Raw genomic sequence first — 21,347 nt, forward strand, 5'->3', positions numbered from 1 at the left:
CCTGGTTGGGCTTGCAGAAACCTGGCAGTATTCTACCCATGACTGGGCAGCAGACATTGAAGTTGTATAGCTGGGATAGAGTAGGGAAAAAAGCAAGGGCGGGGTGTAGCACTCTATGTTAAAGAACATTACACATCCTCAATGATCAGGATGGGTTCAGAAGAGGGCCAAACTGAGGTGCTCCGGGTTAGAATGCAAGGGGGTTGTGAGGAAAGGGACTTGACAGTGGGCATCTACTACAGACCGCCTCACCAGGGGAATGAGCTGGACCAGGAATTTTCAGGTCAGCTCATGGAGGCTGTAAGGACACGGGACGTGGTTGTCATGGGTAACCTAAACTACCCAGACATCTGCTGGGAGGAACAGTCAGCCGGGTCTGAATGCTCACATCGGTTTTTAGCCTGCATACAGGACCCCCACCTAACCCAGAAAGTACACAATCCCACCAGAGGAGATGCCTTGCTGGACTTGGTCCTTGCCACAGGCAATGACCTGGTGAGGGATCTGCGGGTGCTCGACTTCCTAAACATTAGTGACCATTGTCTGCTGGAATTTACTGTCTGGTGCAGAGTGGTGAAAGCAAGCAGTAAGGCAAAAGTCCTTGATTTTAGGAGGGCCAACTTCAATGAACTAAGGAGATTAGTAAGGCAGACACTGGGGACTCAGAGCCTCAATGAGATGGGAGTCCAGGACGGCTGGTTGTTCCTTAAGCAGACGATCCTCTGAGTTCAGAGTCAGTCCCAATGTGAACCAAAGGGGGAAAGAATGCTAAAAAGCCCCCTTGGCTCAGTAAAGGCATCCAGGAGGGACTGAGGGCAAAAAAGGTGGCATATAATCAGTGGAAGTAAGGGGCTATCACCAAGAAGGATTACACCTCCATTGCTCATGATTGCAGGGAGGCAGTTAGGAAGGCCAAGGCAGAGATGGAACTAGGGCTGGCAACCAGAATTAAGGATAATGAAAAGTCCTTTTTCAAATACATAGGGAGTAAGAAGGTGGCACTACGTAAGATGGGGCCCCTACAGGACAGGCTTGGCAATCTGGAGATAGCAGCAAAGGAAAAAGCTGATCTCTTCAACGAGTTCTTTGCCTCCATATTTCTAAGCAGGGACCAGGAAAATACCCTCACTAGGATTATGGACAGGCTCAGGGGACACGACACTATGCCTAGGGTCAGGGATGATTTAGTTAGGGAACTCTTGGAGGGGCTGGACTTGTTTAAATCAGCAGGTCCAGATGCTCTTCATCCAAGGGTACTGAGGGACTTGGCAGAGGTCATAGCAGGGCCCCTGGCACAGCTGTACGAGCACTTGTGGTGCTCTGGCTAGGTCCGAAAGGACTGGAAAAAGGCCAAATGTGGTCCCCATTTACAAGAAGGGGAGAAAGGAGGATCTGGGTAACTATAGGCCAATTAGTTTCACCTTTGTCCTTGAGAAGACCTTTGAGAAAATTATCGAGGAGCATATCTGCAGGGGCCCAGCATAGGAGGTAACGCCCAGGGGCAACCAACATGGGTTCACTGAGGGTATATCCTGCCTGACTAACCTGGTTTCATTTTATGACCAAGTCACCAAGTCCTTGGATGTGGGCATTGAGGTGGATGTCGTCTACCTGGACTTCAAAAAGGCCTTGGACAATGTTTCTCATCCCATTCTCATAAAAAAACTAGGCAACTGCAGCATTGATGCCTATATAGTCAGATGGGTGGCAAATTGACTTGATGGTCACACCCACAGAGTGGTGGTAGATGGGTCATTTTTGACCTGGAGGGATGTTGGCAGTGGAGTTCCCCAGGGCTCAGTCCTTGGGCCTGTGCTATTAAACATCTTTATCAGCAACTTGGAGTTGGGTGTGGAAAACACACCATCCAAATTCACTGATGACACAAAAATGTGGGGAGAAGTGGGCACACTGGAGGGGAGGGACAGAATCCAACTAGAGTTAGACAGGTTACAGAGGTGGGCAGATGAGAATAGAATGAAATTCAACACAGGCAAGTGCAAGGTGCTGCATCTAGAGAGAAGGAACCTGCAACATACCTATAGGCTGGGGAATACCCTTCTCAACAACACAGTGGCTGAAAACGATCTTGGAATCATTGTTGACTCCAGGATGGACATGAGCCGCCAATGCAAAGAAAATCAGTGAGGCTAACCACACCTTGTCGTGCATCTACAGATGCATCACAAGCAGGTCCAGGGAGGTGATTCTTTCCCTCTGTGCAGTGCTGGTCAGGCTGCAGTTGGAGTACTGTGTCCACTTCTGGGCACTGCACTTCAAGAGGGATGTGGCTAACCTTGAGAGGATCCAGAGGAGAGTCACTCACATGGGGCAGCAAGCCAGGCCCTTTGAAGATAGACTAAAGGGCCTAAATCTATTCAGCCTCCACAAGAGAAGACTGAGAGGAGATCTGGTGGCCATCTATAAACTCACTGGGGGAACCAGCAGAAAATAGGTGAGGCTCTGTTCCCCCCGGGCTCCACCTGGGATAACAAGGAATAATGGCCACAAATTGATTGAGAGTAGGTTCAGGCTTGGTATCAGGAGGCATTACTTTACGGTTAGGGATGCCAGGCTCTGCAATGGGATCCCAAGGGAGGTGGTGCTCTCCCCTAACTTGGGGGTCTTCAAGAGGAGGTTGGATAGACACCTGGCTGAGGTATTATGATCCCAGTACTCATTCCTGCCCAGGGCAGAGATTTGGACTTGATGATCTGTTTAGGTCCCTTCTGACCCTAAAAACTATGAAACATTGTAAAAGGCAAGCTAAAGAAGTACTGGCTGGATGAACAAACTGTAAGGTAGACAGAAAACTGGCTGGAGCATCAGGTTCATAGAGTAGTAATTAATGGTTCGATGTCTAGTTGGCAACCGGTATCAAGTGAAGTGCCGTAGAGGTCAGTTTTGTTCAATTTCTTCATCAACGACCTGGAAGATAGCATACACGGCACCCTCAGCAAGTTTGCAAATGACATCAAGCTGTAGGGAGTAATAGATATGTTGGAGTGTCGGCCTACGATTCAGAGTGACCCAAACAAATCGGAGGATTGGGCCAAAAGAAATACGAGGTTCAACAAAGACAAGTGCAAAGTCCTGCACTTAGGACAAAACAATTCCATGCACTGGTACAGGCTGGGGACTGACTGGCTGGGCAGGAAAAAGACCTGGGGGTTACAGTGGACAATAATCTAAATATGAATCAACAGCGTGTCCTTGTTGTGAAGATGGCTAACAGCATACTGTGCTACATTGGTAGGAGTGTTGCCAGCAGGTCAAGGGAAGTGATTATTCCCTTCTATTCACCACTGGTGAGGCCACATCTGGAGTACTGTGTTCAGTTTTAGGCCCCCCACTACAGAAAGGATGTTGGTGGACTGGAGAGAGTCCAATGGAGGGCAATGAAAATCATGAGGGGGACAGGACATGTGACTTATGAGGACAGGTTAAGGGAACTGGGCTTATTTAGTCTAGAAAAGAGGAGAATGGAAGGGGATTTAATAGCAGCCTTCCGTTACCTGAAGAGGGTTTTGAAGGAGGATGGAGCAAGACTGTTCTCAGTGGTGGCAGACGACAGAACAAGGAGCAACAGTCCCAAGCTGAAGCAAGGGAAGTTTAAGTTAGATATTAGGAAGAAATTTTCTCACCAGGAGGGTAGTAAATCACTGGAACAAGTTACCCAGAGAGGCTGCGAACTCTTCATCTTTGGAGGTTTTTAAGACTCAGCTAGACAAAGCCTTGGTTGGGATGATCTAGCTGGGGATGATCCTGCTTTGACCAGGGGGTTGAACTAGATGACCCCCTGAGGTCCCTTCCAACCCTAATTTTCTATGACTCTATGATAAAAATGAAGCCCCAAAATAGACACAAGGTAGACCATGCTACTATAGGTTCCCCACATAATGCCTCAGCAACTTTGTCTACATGCTGACTTGGAATGAAGCATCTTTAAAGTAGTTCATCTTCCAGACCCAGTCTGTCAGTTACGATGTAATCTTTTTTTCCAGTTTAGGATCAACAACTAATTTAATAGAGTCAATAAAAAGCCAAGTGAATGAAAACTTTCAGTCATTAGTACAGCTGATGAGAACGTTCCATAGAGAAAATGGAAAATATGTTTCACATCAGAAATATTGTTCTATCAACACTTGTTCTATTGACAATTGATTGCTCTCACAGTGTACTTGTTTTATTTTCGCTGTTTCCAATTTTAATTTTTTTGGATATTCACTGTGCAACTTTAGTTCATTAGCTGTTTCATAACATTTCATTGACCAAAAATGAATACCTATCCAATCCTAAAAGATCCCCAATACTCATTTAAACCCATGAATAAGTCCAGTATTTTCCAATCTGTTATGCTTCATGTCATTTGTTCACGTCTACTTCAATTACTAGTCACCCCATCTAAAATATGTCAGTTTATTAAGATAAAAGGCTGTCCTGATCTATTAGTATTTAATGGATCATAGGAACAAAAATATAATAATATAAATTTGATAAGGAGAAGAAAACTTTTTCATCTATATACAGAAAAGAGTAAAATGCTCATTGGAATCAACAGTTGCAGGATTCAAGAGCATGCTGTAGAGAAAAAGCATGAAATAGTTATACAGAATAGTTATACAATACAGGATTTCTTTAATAGGATTCATTCTGAAATACAAGAGGATGAAATACCATACCTCTGTCTGCACCATGGACATCCTATAAGACCGCATGTCAGACACCAGTCCTAATATATCTACAAACTCGTGATCACGAATGTGCTGCAAGAGCCGATCCAATGCTATAAAGGTTCCTGTCCGTCCCACACCAGCACTGTAACACACATCATCATCACAGGTTACCACTTTTTGTGGAGATACTTAGGAAACACTGAGTTTGCAGGTGCAGAAAGCAAATGCCATCCTGCAGTTTGGAATGAAGGCATCATTTATGATGGAAAAAATGTATAATTTAGATTTTTAAAATATCTATAATATATGCTGCGCAATACCCCACATGTCCCTTATAAAGGACACACACAACTAATAGATTTGCAGTTATTTCACCCTTTTAAAGTAAATATACAGAAAGAACTGATAAATGCATGATCTTTATAGGCTACAGAACTCAGATTTTGAGAGAGCCTGGGCCTAATCAGTCTCCTCTTCACCTTGCCCAAGGTTAGGAGCAAGGTGGTAGAAAGGTTCAGATGCCTTGCTCTGGCTATGGAAGAATGAGTGCAAACCCTGCTCTGGGTTTGTGCTAAAGACTGCCATTTGTAAATCAGGGCCTGGGGAGTCCAGGAACACTGGATATGATGCTGGCTATAGAAACTGGTAATCCCTGACCACAATGGCCTAATGGTGTGCTAGGCTCAGGTGGATCTTTGATCTCTCTCTGCTGCATTCTATTGTCTCATCATCTTCTTCCCATTCCCAGGAAAATTACAACATTAGGTCTATTTGAATTCACAAGTACACCTTGTATAGTTTATTGTGCTTACTACAAAAGGACTCTATGAAGTAGAGCCTGTTGTTCTACACAGCTTGGTTTCATAAACTCCACAAAGTCAACACACTTCCTGTTAAAGAAGAACATTGCAACAGCCCATTCCCCCAAAGAAATAGCTAGTAAATCTAAATGGACAATGGCCGGGCGGAAATGGAGATTAAATGACTTGCCCACAGTTCCACAGGAGATATCTGGTAGAGCCTAGGTCTCCTGATTTCTAGTTTAAAGCCTATATATACTGGACTATGCAGCAACCTCCCTCTGCACCCCCCCCCCCGATCTCCCTTCTTCCCCAGCCCCACTCTAAAAAATGGATTATGAGCAAAGAAATAAAATATCTCTATTCTCATTAAAGGCGTCTTCAGACCGACTATATAGGCAGACACAATGGAACTACAGTAGTCTTGGGACATTGGAAGGACATTTATTGCAACATAACCCCCACTTTGTTCACTTACTCCTGCAGTGACAGAAGAGCAGTCAAGGCCCTGCTGAACTCTGCACTGCAGATACAGATCCTTAGGTCACGTGGACCTGTTGGGCAGAAGGTACCATGATCCAGGACACCTACTCCGGAAACATGAGATGGCTTCCAATAAGATACACTGCTTTGAACTCAGATATTACCTCAAACTTCTAGTGGACAAGTATGTTTATGCTTAAGATATTTAGGACCAGTTCTCCTTCTATCAGAAAGTATACCTAATTTCATGTAAATACCTAGCCCTTTATTTTATTTTTGGTGGATGAAATTAGTTCTTTATAGCTACAATTTCAATCCTTAGTGTACTTGTACTGCTTCACTTCATCAGGTTCTTCAGGAAACCATTGAAAGCCTTTAGAATAAACAGTTCAGCTCAAGGTAGCTTACAAGTGGTTTCATGAGCTAGTTGGTGGTTTTTAAACTCTAATTTGTTAATTCAAAAGAAATGTTGATTTCACGCATCTGACAGATGAGGCATACCAAATTCATGAATCCAATCAGAGGCTCTTAATCTAATTATTTTGACAGGTATCTGCTCATGAATTAATGAATCCAATTTCATGAATTTGACAGAAGTGATTTAAAAAAATCACAAATCTGCTAGATGTAAAAATAGATGTATGAAACTCAATTTAATGAATTCAGTAATAGGCTATCAATTTCATGCTTGCAGTAAAGTTTGAGATTAATTTTAAAGGTGTACAAAATAATGTATTGGTATTTTTTTCTTTTTACTGATTTCCTGTAGTGGTTACTTTCCTCCATAACTATAATATATATATTTGTAGCTAGTTTGTTATAGTACAGAGTATATTTCATTACAGGTGGAATTATCTTTATTAAAGGTAATATAGTACACTCGTGTTCCTATGTTTCATTACTGGTACATATTGTGAAGTAAGCATGGAACAGGGGAGCTGAGCATAGGTAATGAAAGAAATAAAACATTTTATACAAGTCCCTTCTTTGAGCCTACAGTATATGTCTCTGTTTTGCATTATGGCTCAATCTTGCAACTTTACTCCCCATGAGTTTACTTAGTAACTTGTGTAGGGAAGGCTACATGCCAGGCTATAAGGGCTGTGTGAAACAGTACCATTCTGTTTCACCTCGAGTTTCAAGGTTTCAGCGGAACAGTGTTTCGTATCGAATTTCATTTTGATTTGAAACAGCTGTTGCGTCTTGCTTCATTGAAACAATGAGGTTGTTTCAACTCTGGTTCAATGTTTCGCTAGATCAGCCAGTGACAGGCTAGATCCCCTGGTGCTAGATCCATAGTGCTGCAGATGGGAACTCAGCTCAGCTAGACTGACTTCCCCAGTGCTATGGTTGAAACATTTTGACTTTTGAAACGTTTTGACTAGCCTTGTTTTGTTTTAAGGCTGTTTTGAAGCCCTTTATTTCATTTCAATTTTGCTGTTTTGACCTCAAAATGAGTTGAAATGAAACTGCTGGCGAAATTTTGCACAGCCCTACTGGTAATTATAAAAAATGCTGCTGTGGCATGATTTACTAATGAGCGCGTGAGAAATATCATAAGGAAGCTGAAGCAGTGTTATTGTAAAAGGCTGTTTGCTGTGAAATGTCACTGTCACTTAGGACTTGCCATCTGACTGCAAGTCACAGTTAGCTGTATTACTCGTAAGTCAAGCAGCAAGCAGGGTAGACTTGCACTTTATTGACTAAGTTATCTAAATTAAATATATCAATATATTGATATATAAATGAGATATAATATATCAATATTATATACACACACACACACACACACACACACACACGTGCTTTTGTGAGCTGCAGTTCATCATCTGATTAAGTTAGCTCCAGCTTATGATATATAAATCTTTATAGACTAATTTTTATATAAAGAAATTAGTGTATAAAGTGCAGAACAGGAAGTGCCAAACACTTCAGTCATGAAAAACCTGCAGCTAGGGCTTTTGATGTTATGTCCACATAGTATAGTACTAGGCCTGTGCGAGTTGGCAGCAATCTGATCCGGCTTCAGATCCGGCTGCTTCAGGTGGCTGCGATCCGACTGGGTTTCCGCTTCAATTCGGCCAAAGTAGCTCCAAAGTTTTGGAGCCACCTCGAGAGATCCAGCCATAGGGTATAATGGGGAATCAATGAAATATCTATAACTTTGTTGTTTTGTGTCCAATTTGGATTAAACGTGCAGGGATGGCAGCCTCTGCAGAGAGCATGAAACCTGCCAAGTTTCAAGAAGATCAGTGCAGGGGTTTGGGGGGAAACTGTACCCCAGATTCTTGAAAGCCAAACTCATGTTACGGCTGTGTGTTACAACACGGGGGTGAAAACTGCAGGGCTGGACAAGCAAAACTCATGCCATGAGTGACACTGCGTGTTAAGGCGCAGCAGGGTGACAGCTGCAGGGATGGTGGCCCCTGCTGTGACGCCTGCCAGCTGTGTGTGTGTGCAGGAGATTGGTGCAGGGGGGGTCTTGGGGCCCTGCACCCCTAGCTGCTGATGGGCAAAACTGGTGCCAAGACTTAGCCTGGTTTTGTAGGTGCTAATTGCTACTCGTTAAGTTATTATGTAGTAGCTAGGTCCTGTGTATTGAGCTGGTCTGAGTCCCTGGTCTGGGAATGAATTATGATCGATTGATTGGTAACTGGGAACACAGCAGCTCAGCAGCCAGGCCTGCAGCAGTGTCTCCCCTCCCCACTCCAAGACAGACACAGTCAGTCCCATAGCACCCATGGCACGAGTTTTGCTTGTCCCCAGCTTGAGAGGCAGTTCCCCCCAAACCCCTGCACCAATCTTCCTATAGCTTGGCAAGCATTGTGGCCTCAATAAGAGCTACCACCCCTACAGTTTTGATCTCCTGTGCTGTAACACATAGACATGACAGGAGCTTTGCTTTCAACAATTTGGGGTACAGTTGCCCCACAACCCCTACACCTATCTTCTTGAAACTTGGCAGGCTTTGTGGCCTCACCAGGGGCTACCACCCCTACAGTTTTGATCTCCTGTGCTGTAACACATAGACATGACAGGAGCTTTGCTTTCAACAATTTGGGGTACAGTTGCCCCACAACCCCTACACCTATCTTCTTGAAACTTGGCAGGCTTTGTGACCTCAATAAGGGCTACTACCCCTGCAGTTTTTACCCTCATATATTGTAAGGCCTAGACGTGACGTGAATTTTGCTTTCAAGAATTTGGGATACAGTTCTCCCCAAATCCCTATACCGATATTTTTTAAACTTGGTAGGCTTCATATTCTGAAACATTCCAAAACATCTGAAACATTTCGGATGGTTTCACTTAGTTTCAGAGATGTTTTGGAAGCTTCTGTTTCATTTCAGATTCAGTGTTACCTAGATATCCCCATGATAATCTCCTAAAAGTACACTTGAGCTAGGGACAGAAATTACACATAAACTGGTATAAATAACCAGAAACCAGCTCAAATCTGTAACTCAACAGAATTTCAGTGCACATAAACTACTTTTAAAATGACCAGAACCAGTTTAAGATAAACCTGGACGGATGTAGTATTGGACTTACCTAAGGTTAAATAAATTTTTTGAACTTCTGTCCCAGATTCCCTCCATATTGAAAGTTAACTCACAGTCCCCACCATCCCAAGATGCTTTGTACCTCCCCTGCAAACCCTCCCACCCCTTGTGTGGTGGGCAGGTTAAGGTTGGGCCCAAGCTGTTTGCTCCAGCTGAGCAGGGAGGCGTGCTCTAGAGCCCCCAGCTTTTGACCTGAACAGCTGCAGGTGGGTGGCTGCATTTCCAGAATCAAAAGTGAATGTCTGCTCACTTGCTTATCTTCCCAATCTACACAGCTCAGACTAACCTGCAAAGATTGAATTGATTTGGCCCCGGGCTTTTTGACCATCTGTACTTAACTCTACACATTGTGAGTTGAAATCATAGATGTTTTTTAAGTGGAGTTGGATCAAAAATCACTTTGTTATACACACAATCACTGAAAACAGCTGCTGTTTTCAGAGAGGTCAAGAAGTGTGCTAGCAGAAGATCAGCTGACACACTAAAGCCATTTTAACACTACATAAAAATGCTGTCCAGAAGAAAAGAAAAACCATATGCTGTACAAGAGCTGGTTGTTACTATTGTGGCAAAGACAGCTTGCCTGTGGATTTACATCCGAATGTTAGGAGATCACATTAGTAAAGTGATCTCAGAGAGATCTGTATAGAATAGTTTCTTGCAGGGAAATGCCACACTTAATATCTGACTTCCAAAAAACAGAACAGGGAAATACAGCAGAGGAAGTCCCTTAGCTGATGTAAATTAGCCCAGCTGACTTCAAGTGAAGTTGCTCCAATTTATGCTGACTAAAGATCTGGCCTGTAACACTCAACTTTGAAAAATTATGTATCACAATAACTACATCCTTACAACTGGGGCTATAATATGAAATGATAGCCCTCTTGAGTCAATGATAATGCATTTGAAATACTGTAAAATGAAAGAAAATGGAATCTTAAGCATTTACCTGCAGTGTATAATCATGGGCCCCCTACTCTTTGTGGACTGCTGTCTGACCATCTGTACAAACTGCAGGATGCTTTCTGCAGCATTTGTGGTGGGGACACCATGATCAGGCCAGGCAGTATAGTTAAAATGCATCACATCTTGCACCTCATCAGCCTATGGGGAAAAACAAAATAATACCATACCCCAATTAGTTTTTTTCCATGTAATCACATTCAATCTGACAAACACATTTATAAATGCAAATGGTAAAAGTGGTAAAGATCTTATTTTTCAAAATAATTTATGTTCTTTAGCATTCAAAAGGAATAAGACTGCATTTATTTAAAATCATGAACTGCATCATTTTGCAGCTTCTACTTTCTCCATTCTTTTACCCCATTTTTCCTTTTACCCTTCCCTCATCATTTTCCTTTTGATTTTGCCATGCAAAAAGGGAAAGGCCAGAAACACGGGATTTTTCATGTTCAGGTTTCAATGAAAATAAAAAATAATAAAAATGAATTTTCTGAGGGGGAGGGGACAGAATGGAAAAATCACTATTTGAGAAAAAGGACTTCTAATGAAAAAGCTTTGCCATTCAAAAATTTCTACTAACTCTAAGTGAAAGGAGCAATAGGCCAGGGAAATACCTTAACAAAGCTAAGGACAGCTTCTTAACAGCTAAAGGGCATATAGTTAATGCTGTATGTTTCCATAGAATGAAGTTCAAAACTATATTAGAGCAAGCATCCTTTTTAATGCACTAGTTCGAGTCACGGCTTCTCCAATTACATGTGCAATTCAAAATATTGGGAGACAGAAGAGAACACTTGAAAGCTCAGATATCTGAACCCCTTTGATTTGGAAACTTCATGTTCTTGTGAAAGTTGAAGTACAGTCCAGTCTTGACCAGGCTGAAAATATCTTACAAATGGATTTGCTGACCCCCAAACAAAAAGTATGCAAAAACAGAGAAAAATGCCAAGACGACATCTGAATGGTTGGGGGGTTTATTCAGGTTTTTTTTTTACATTCTTGAGCTTGTCCCTCTTATCCTTAGATGTGGTCCACTGTGATACTTTGAGAGTGAAGCACAGGAAGTCAAGACTGACATGTATGGTAAACTCCCATTTTTTTTGCCTTTCCGGATAATGCAGCAAAATGTTCTATTACAGCAGCAATAGGGAATGGGTTAAACTCTATTTCATCATTGCTAGGACATGCCATTAAGAAAATGCTGAGACTGTTTCAGTTGTCTGCTTTACAAACAATAATGTTCAACCTCTATATTTCCAGGTCCTGAACTGTTTATGAATGATAAAAAGACCACCCTTTGATATATCGGGCAAACAAGAAATACTGTTTAAATATGATCTCCAAATGAAGCATCATCATAATTATTTGTATTACAGCAGTGACTACAAGTCCCAGTCAATACTTACTCTACCATAGGATTCACTTCTACCATGTGCTGTTTTGTCAGCTCTACGCTAGCTAAGGAACCTGCTGAAATCCCCCCGTCTAGTCAGGGCACCATCATTGCTCTTTTGCACTACAAGCTGGCAGGTGTGAAAATCACAGTGTTAGATTTTGTGATATGGACATTTGTTTACTAGAAACTGAATTAGAGCCACAGCTTTTTATTTTCTGTTCTTGTGAAGAATGCCTAGAAGAACAAGAGTCCAATCCTCTGACCTTTGAAGTTTGAACACCTTTTGTAATTCAAGGGAATGTAGAATCAAAACCAATACATATATTTTGTATTTCGTCTCTCTCTCTTTTACTGGCTTCTCCAAAATTACAGACCTAAAATGCCCCCCAAATTTTGGAGTATTGGTGCTAGGGATAACATTTTTACAGGATGCCCTCCCCCCCCCCCCAATTACACAGCAATACATTGTTCAGTTTCACCTACATAGCTTATTCTGAAATTCCTATAAACCCAGTCTGTGTGTTCCTCCTCTGAGAGCATCTCCACAGTGATGTCCCCATAGGCAATAGGCTCTTCTGTAAAAGGCCAGTAATGATCACATTTCACCTGGAAGGAAAAAGAAAAAGCAGTTCAATTAAAATGTATTCAGCCTCAGGTTTGAAAAGTAACACAACTGAATTTTACACAGCACTTAAGCAAGTGAAAAAAATTTGCTGTGACAGGTCTCAAGCTCAGATGCACATAAACACTCAGCAGAAATGGAGCATATGTGTGCTTCTGAAAAGTGGTGTCATTATGGGAAAAGAATGGAAGCTCTTAGATTCTCTGTAGGTAGTTGACTCCCTGAAGGAAGGAGTTTCAATAGCTCAAAAGAAGAAGATGCCAAAATCTAATAAATAAGATTAAACATGTAAAGAAACAAAAATATGCTTGCCAATAATGTAAAGAAAAATGATAGTACTTACTTAAGCTTAAAATAATAAAACCACCCGTCAAGGTTCCAGAGACCATAATCATACAGTACGTGCAAATACAACGAAACCTCAGTAGGTGTTAAAATACATTCCGTGGAATCTCCATATGCCCATTTCATGAGGTCAGGCCTCAGGACACACAAGACATGAAACTCAAGGCATAAAACACAGAGCAATATTGCAGGCAGCAGCTGTGCATGGATGAGTGTGCTGTGCATGGATAGGTGTGCTGTGCATATGAAAATATGGGGAATGCTCAAGACCTGCATGGAGGCAGGTATTAGCAAGGGTCACAGGATAAGCTGTTCATGTGTCAATTGTCTAAGGAATACACCTTCACCTTCTCCAGGCCTGGTCTTACAACTTTTGCTGTGTGCCCAGTAAGGGCACCAATTTGGGCCATTTCAGATGCGTGTGGAGGGGACAGCAGGTCCAGATTCTCTCAGAGGAAACTCCTGCCAGCTTCCTGTTCTCTTCTGTAATGACAGGGAGCTAGCTGGTTGTTGCATAAAGGGGAGCTGACTGCAGTTATGGCAGTATGGCAAAGGGGGAGAAACAATCACTCAGGGCCTTGTTACATCTTACACTGAGCGCTGCACAAACATTGATCGATGTTAGTGCTAGCTCGAGTTTGGAGCACTCATATATTCAGGCCAGCGGAAGGGGCACAGGACAATGGGGGGCAAGGGGTGGATAGAGTGTTTACACTAAGGTGTAGCTTAACGTTGCTACACCTTAGTGAGACTCAAGACAGGTAACACAGATTAGAGATAATCCTGCCCAGAGCAAGCATCTGCACAAAAGTCTCTAGAGACCAATGGACAGCCAGTGCACAACCTGGAGCACCCCGTATGGTGCCCCACTAACTAAGCAAGCTACTCTGTTCTACCCCAGTGCACTGCAAGAGTCAAACCCCAAGGAAATCAGAATGGCCAGTAACAATGTCCCATCTGTGGATGAGCTTTAGCTCTCACCTCTGCCCTTGTTTTAACTAGGGACTAAACTGCATTGTCAGATCAGTTGGGGAAGAACAACATACATTTGGGTGTCAGCAGCATATTGAGAACACCAAGCTATTATCTATTAACATATCCAGGATCACGTGAATGGACACGCTATATTACCTGCATTGTTATACTTAACAATTAGTATTAGGGGGGGGAAAATTACAAACAAAAAGCAAACCTAGCTTGTCACTATTACACAGCTAAACATTGTTGATGACCCAGTTATTAAAATACCCGTAACATATACTTGTGCTTTGGTCATGTGGATGACTATACGTAAAGTAGATACTAATTTGGGATTACCAATTTATTACAGAAAGTCTAGAAAAAAGCCATTTGATAGTAACAATTTTACGTTTGCTACCAGCCTTGATTCAAAACATGAATAGTTCCCTGAACAATTTAGTTTATAGTTAGACTTTTTAACTATTCTCATTGACCCTTAATAATTTTAAAGGATATGTATTTACCACTGTAGTCAACTATACATCTGCTAACTGTATTAGTGATAGGACCAAGGTCAACTGACAGTTCCACTACACAAGAACTTCAGAAAACTCATATGTGGATGCAGAATTATATCTATACTTCTTACCCATCACCATGAAAATTTGCTATTTTTTTTGAAGATGTTTAATCATTAAAATAATCTATTTATATTCTAGTATTAACCAGATAGAATAGACAGATAATTGCACCAAGTACAAGAAACAAATATGGTCTCAATCCAGAAAAAAACCCAACAAACTATGAGTTTAATTTAGGGTCTCCCATTGATTTTGCTGGGAGTTTTGGAGGATAATGACTTTGCAGATCTTGTGCTATCATAGTTGGTGTTGAAAACAATACAAAAACCCACAGATGTTAAGTATTTCATTTCAAAATGCACATAGGATTAAGTTACCTACCCTTCTTTTTTCATTACATTGAGTGAGCATAACAATAATTTGTGATTTTTGCTGGAGGACCATCTTCCAAAAATCATTCCTTGTTTCTGGCAATGGCCCCTGGGTTGCAATATATTCCTGTGGTGAGTTGTAGCCCTAAAAAATAGATACAAGGTAATATACTTCATTTCACAAGTCCTTCAGAACATATATTTTCCTGAGTATATTATTTCTCTGTGTGTGCCTGTATATATGTATGTGTAGGTAATATGTGTACACACATCTTTTAAAGCTATGTTTTGAATGTTTAAAAAATCAGTTTATACTTCAAGCAGTTTCTTCATGTTAAGAACTATTTAATGATTTTTAAAATGTACTATACTTAACTCAAATACAAGACAAGGTTTTTCCTTCCCCCAGTTAGCATGAGGAAAAAAACTCCTCCTCTTACAATCACATACCTGGAAACCTCTTGTCTAAATACACTGACGATCATTAAATTGCTGCCAAAAGCAGTATGTGCTTAGTAATAGATAACACCTATGAAAGTGATTAAGTGCAGCCAGTGCTAAGCATGACTATAAAACACATGGTCAATATGGGGCAAACATACTGATGGGAATAGGGGGGGGGGGGTGTGTGTGTGTGTGTCCCCACACCAGAAGTACTATGATACCAAGTCAGTGCTGGGAGAACCAAAGCCAACCCTAGCACTCCTCCCATGGTGCCAGAAATGCTACATTCAATATGATGATGGGAACCTACCACAACAATTTACTACAGTCCACCTGAACAAGATACACATTAGTATCCATTGTGCATAGTCTTCCTCAGAGCTGACTCTTTTTAAAGTCATGGTGAGCCACTATATTGAATACATTTTTACTTCATCTTCACTCCTAAAGCCAAGCTGCACCTTATTTTCCCATTTCCAATATCCCTGTTTCTTCAGCAGGCTTAAAAGCCTAGCAAACATCACCAAATGGGGCCCCAAACAATTTACCCAGAATCCTCTGTTGCCCTCTTGTTTCATTTGATTAGTGAGGTCCCACCACGCATGAGGTGCAGCCAGACCAGGTTGCCCTGCACCTCACCTGTATATAAATATTTGGAGGATCCTAGGACTCATGCCAAGAACTTCCTATTTCAGTTCTGAGTGGAGGACTAACTAGCACATGGATCCTTTTAGTGGGTTTCTGGAGTACACACACATACTGAGTAGTGCTGAGCTGTGGGGTCACCATGCCTTGAAACTCTGTTGACCTTGCTGGGGCCCAGCCTAATGAACTCAATGGTAAATCATGACCATCTTAGCTTTAGGCTAATATCAGGCATAGATTATACTATATTTAAGTACTATATTTATGTCAGTACAAGAGTTCTGCCTAAAGTGTGTTTATGGAGTACCTGTGCTAAAACTTGCAACCATTTAAAAAAAGGCAAAATGTGTCAATTCTGGATGAATTAAGTCTATGGGTGCCCATAATAATTTATTTATATGCAACATACTTCAGGTATGATTATTTCAAGATCAGTCTTTTTAAATGTGTTCCTCACTTCCATGTGATCAGGGAGATCAGAGTCTGAGAGAAAGGAGGAAAGGGGGCAGGGGGAAGAAGCTGAGGGGGAGACAGAGGGCAAGGGGGTTATCTGACTCCCCAGGTTTATTTCCCCTGCTGTAGTAGTGGAAAGGTCACAAATTCAAGGCATTTTTCCAATAATTAGAGTCTATACCTGGACACCTATAGCAAATTTATAATTTTTCCATGTATAGAATCTAATTATTGGGGGTCTGTCTTATATTCAAGATTATTTTATATTTGTGTAAATATGGTAATTCAGTGCATTTTTGTGGACCAAAACATTTCTAAGGCGGTTGAGACCAAATACCATAGGAAAACCTGAAAATCGAAGTTGTTCACTGACTGACAAAAGGTAAAAACTGACCTAGTAAATTCAGTCCAAAGTGAAAGAAGTGTAAAAATTAAACAATGAAAATAAATTCAGGGGTTTAATAATTTACGTTTCTGTTAGGTGCCCAAGTAAAATAACTATCCTTATACTTTGCTTATTCCACCATTTAAATTAAGCAGCATCTATGATTATTTTAATTATGGTATTAAATGGAAGGGGTTGGTCTGTTGAGCTGTGATGAGAGAGAATGTAAATATATATTTGCTACATTGTGGTTTAACTCAGTAAAAAAAAAATCCTTTAATCTTATGCCTAAAACAGCCATAAGCTTAAAAGGTCTTCAAGCAGTTGTAATTTACTAAGCCTGAAATGCATTTGAAATAAATTATACCTGTTGCTGTCCCTCTGCCAGTTTGTAAAAATTTTTGGCACACTTATTGTAGAAAAGACACACTGTAAATAATACAAGATGTAACGAGATACTATTTTAGCTTCTGGTAGTTAACAACATTTCCTGATCTTTGTTAGGAGAGCTGAGTTTGGAAGGTTACTTCATGTCATTAGAGACTGAAAAAATATGAAAGATACATTCAAGACACAGTATGTTCCTATATAAGTTGGGCTATGGCTATGCCAGACTATAACTTACATATAATTTTGTTTTGTATGGAGTATATAGAGTTGTTGTGGTACATTTTTATGTCCACCAAAAAAAAAAAATCTTTAATCCTAAGATTCTAGATGAAACTTCTAGGAGTTAAGCAGTAGGAAAGCAATCATCAAGATAACCCAAAACTAACATATTATGTCTGTAAGATAAACTGGGAAAAATATTTGTATTTGTAATATAATTGCCCACAAAATTAAATAAATCTAGTGTCAAACCCTGGAGGCTGAATGAGGGGTGCTAGCATGGTCCACAGGCTGGATCAGGCCCATGGACCTCCCTACTCCCCATCCTTTTCCCCGCATGTCGGATCTAGTGCAAATGCTGTTTCCTCATAAATTCATAGATGTTAGGGTTGGAAGGGACCTCAGTAGGTCATTGGGTCTGACCCCCTGCCCTGGGCACCTTCCTCCCAACCCAATACAGGACTGTGCCACACACCTGCTCCAGCTACCTGGGGACCTGTGCTGCATATGACACCCATTCTTGCCAGTCCAGGAACCATACTGCACAGTGCCCTCCCAGCTGGTCCAGGATATGTGCCATTTGCAGCCTGGACTGGATGGGAACAAGGTTCTTGCATGAGGAATGGGTTACCAACTAGCTGGGGCAGGCACCATTTGTGCTGTGAGTCCTAGAGTGGGTGCCACATATAGGGCAGATTCCAGAGTGGGTGCTAGGTGGTGCACATCCCAGACCCTGTATTCAGGGCTGTTCCAGCAGCATGTGGGTCAGCTTAAACCCACACTGGGGGCTTAAACAGTACTGGGGACCAGATGATGGGGCTCCATGGGCTGGATCTTTGATTTCCTTGATCTAAGGCGTAAGAATGCAGTTGCAGAAGAGAAGACTGTAATGCCTACTTGGCTATTATAAAATTGTCACACTAGTTTTTGGACCTAAAGTATCAGAAGCATATTTTCCTTTCTTTATTTCATATAGAGCCCACAGCTTTATCATTTATGTCTGTGCTGTTACCACATCTTGAAAGTAACTAAAGTCAATATATTGTCAGCACAAAGTGGTAGTGTTGTTTCAGCAACAAATAATGCTTTTCCCTTTTAAAACTGAAACAAGTGCCTTGCATGAAGCTGTGTGGCAATGAGCTGCTAAAGCTGTTTCAGCTGAGAACTATAAACACAGAAACGCGACCTATTTACAGTTATTCAAGAAACCACAGCACTTTTTCACAAGATTGGCATTTCTCCTGACATCCTGGCATATAGTTTCTGCTGAACACAGTGTTCTTCATTTTTTCCCTAAAAGTCTTATGAAGTATTCCAATGAGTTGTTAAACTGCTGGTCCACACAGCGGAGGGAATAAGCCATGTACAGAACAGCACTTGGGTCAGAGCAAATGGAAGCCATCTTTGCAACCATCTATGCTATGTGCATCTTGCCTAGACTTTGACAGTGGGGCTCACTGACTTTATTTCTGATAGATTAAAGTATTGGGAAAGATCCTCGACAGTGAGAACAGCAGTTTAGAATTTAACCTTTCCCCTTGGGCTCCAAACAATTTCCTCCCAGCTATACTGGGATGCGTGTTACTCCGGCAAAATTTACTTCATGAAATTAGCACTTTTCATCAGCCCCATAACCTTTCACAAAAGACAAAAAATGAGTCAAGCTGGAATTATGCTTTCTGAATAGTCACAAAACTGTCAAGAGATTTTGCTTTTTTCACCACTTTCTGTATAATATTTTCCTATGCAGGTCTTTAATCTTCAAGTTGATTTGAGTCTTGTAACTTACAGGAATATAGTTGGCATTAATATAGTCCAAACCTTCTTCTTCATTCATTGAAACTAATCTGACACGGCTAAAGTCATCTGCAAAAAAGAAAAAAAATGTAGAGACATTGACTCATCACAAGCCATGGAGCACTCTGCAGTATAACAAAGAAAAAATGTAAACAGCTAGTGTTCAATACTATGAACAATGTCCATTCCACATGGATAGCACATTGCAACATAGAGCTCTCTTCAACTGCCCTGCCTCTTTTATCTCACTAAAACTATAGAAAAAATAAAAAAGAAAGGCATCAGTAGAAATGATCTATTAGTTTTCATTTTCCATCATGGCTAATATAAAGCAGAAAGCTACCTTCTTTTAAAACTAGGAAAAAGCATGGCTTGCCCTGTATCTTTCTGAGCGCTTTTTAGAGCAGGTTTTTATGTGCTGTAAAATCTACTCAGATGCCACGAGTCCACATTTTTTTCTTTTCCCCACCTCTTTAGAGACATTAGCAGACATCTGCAAACACTGTACTCACATGGCAAGATATTTGTATAACGATTTTTACATCGATTCATGGGAAGGTCAGCAGCAAAATGGGGTATGTCAAGGCCAATCAGTTTCAGTTCCTGTATGTGACAGCAGGAAAAATGCTACAGTTAATTTAACATTTGAAATCTATTTTAGACACTTGCAAAATAATTGGTTTTGAAGTTAATGCTTGTGACACATTCCAGAGACCTCAAATTTACCCACATTATAGATATGGCAAGTTCCCTTGTAAGCTCAGATCAATGTATCGCACACCTACTCTAGGAGTAGGAGTAGGTTTAGACTCCAGGCCTATTCAGTTTGCAGGAGCCCTGCTGAGACCATCAATATTTTTGACAATTACTTCTACTTGAAGTAGTGATTTGGGACTAATCTACCAAACTCATTCCACTGAATAGCTGTCAGATGGCAACTGCTGTTACTGTCACTCCTCACAGAGGCTCACATAGAATTAAGGACCTGGTCCTTGATCCAAACATCTTCTATATACATAAAGAATGAGTGAAAAGATAACTCCCTGAATTACGAAATACAGTCTCAAGCCAGGAACCACATAACCTTTTCTGGGACAGGTTATTCATTTGATTTCCAGGTCAGTCTTTAGTAAAGGATAGATTCTTCAAGTATTTACAAATATCAGTTGCTTTTGAAACCTGTATATATATATATATATGACTTTTAGGGAAAAAATATACTATATGTGTATATATTTGTATTAATTTCCTTAAATAATTCTATCTAACATATTCTGCAATGTATGAACATAAGCAAGAGGAAGCAAAACATTTTGTCTAGGAGAACAGCGCATGTATTGCTGACGCTGTGAAAGAGAGTTTTGTCATAAACTAAATGGAGCCAGAATTTCAACCAGCATTGGTACTTCCCTTTCATTCTCACTTGACATTTGACTTTTGGACATTGGGGAAACAAAGTATTTCTACAAGACCAATGAATTCATGGTGTCTCTGTTCCAGGAAATGTTGCTGTCACTTCATATTCAAGTTAAAAATAAACCTGGTTCGGCTTAGACTGCTAAGCAGCACTATATTAGAAAAAAGACATGAGCCTGCATACCGCAAGTACACCACTAAATTCCTGTAGTTTTGCAAAACTTACAAAGTAAAATACAGTATTAACAAATTCCTAATATTTACAGATATCTAATTTAGGCACAACATTCAGGAAAGAAAGAACTCTCCATATATTTACCTCAAATTGCAGAGAAAATTTATAATCGGAATCTTTAGCCATGTCCTTGATGTAGCCATCGAAGTCATCCAACTGGACAGGGCTTGTCAAGAAACACAGAAGAGAGATTGCTTTTCTAGACAGGCTTGCTTTGTTTTGGAGCACTGACAGTTCACTTAATACAACTTTTTAATATTCCACTCTATGGAATAATTCTAGCTGGACAGAATTTACACAAATCTTATGCTCATGTACCCAAAAAGCACAAATTTGACCCACGCTGGTAGCTGCATAGACGATACAAAGAGTTGTAGCTGTTAGGGTTAATTAATCCATGATGGTAAAGTAAATCCTGCACTCCTTAGTGAGGCAAAATTCTCACTGGGTGTATCTACACAAACATATTAATGAGAGGCAATAAACTCTGGAGTTTACCACACAAGAATTCATTGCTCCCAGGCACCGAGTATACACATGCACTTGGGACCACAGCACACTGAGTCAGGTCAAAGCAGTTCCAGCTGGTAGGGAGTCCGG

The 21,347-nt window shown here is 41.0% G+C and overlaps 1 protein-coding gene across 3 annotated transcripts in view; it reads right to left on the minus strand.

The window, feature by feature from the left end:
- PTPRO (protein tyrosine phosphatase, receptor type O) overlaps positions 1-21,347 on the minus strand; it is a 258,327-nt gene that overhangs the window by 8,888 nt on the left and 228,092 nt on the right. For 2 of the 3 annotated variants that reach the window (XM_019544500.1, XM_019544501.1), the window contains 7 exons: positions 20,832-20,913; positions 19,609-19,699; positions 19,089-19,165; positions 14,774-14,908; positions 12,368-12,490; positions 10,472-10,626; positions 4,683-4,818 (listed from right to left, as the gene is read on the minus strand). In XM_019544500.1, coding sequence (XP_019400045.1) covers positions 4,683-4,818; positions 10,472-10,626; positions 12,368-12,490; positions 14,774-14,908; positions 19,089-19,165; positions 19,609-19,699; positions 20,832-20,913 — 799 coding nt within the window. The remainder of the gene's footprint in view (positions 1-4,682; positions 4,819-10,471; positions 10,627-12,367; positions 12,491-14,773; positions 14,909-19,088; positions 19,166-19,608; positions 19,700-20,831; positions 20,914-21,347) is intronic. The other variant, XM_019544502.1, reaches the window with a different exon arrangement.

Source organism: Crocodylus porosus, unplaced genomic scaffold (assembly GCF_001723895.1).
Source record: "Crocodylus porosus isolate Cpor-Errol unplaced genomic scaffold, CroPor_comp1, whole genome shotgun sequence".
NCBI classification, from domain to species: Eukaryota; Metazoa; Chordata; order Crocodylia; family Crocodylidae; genus Crocodylus; species Crocodylus porosus.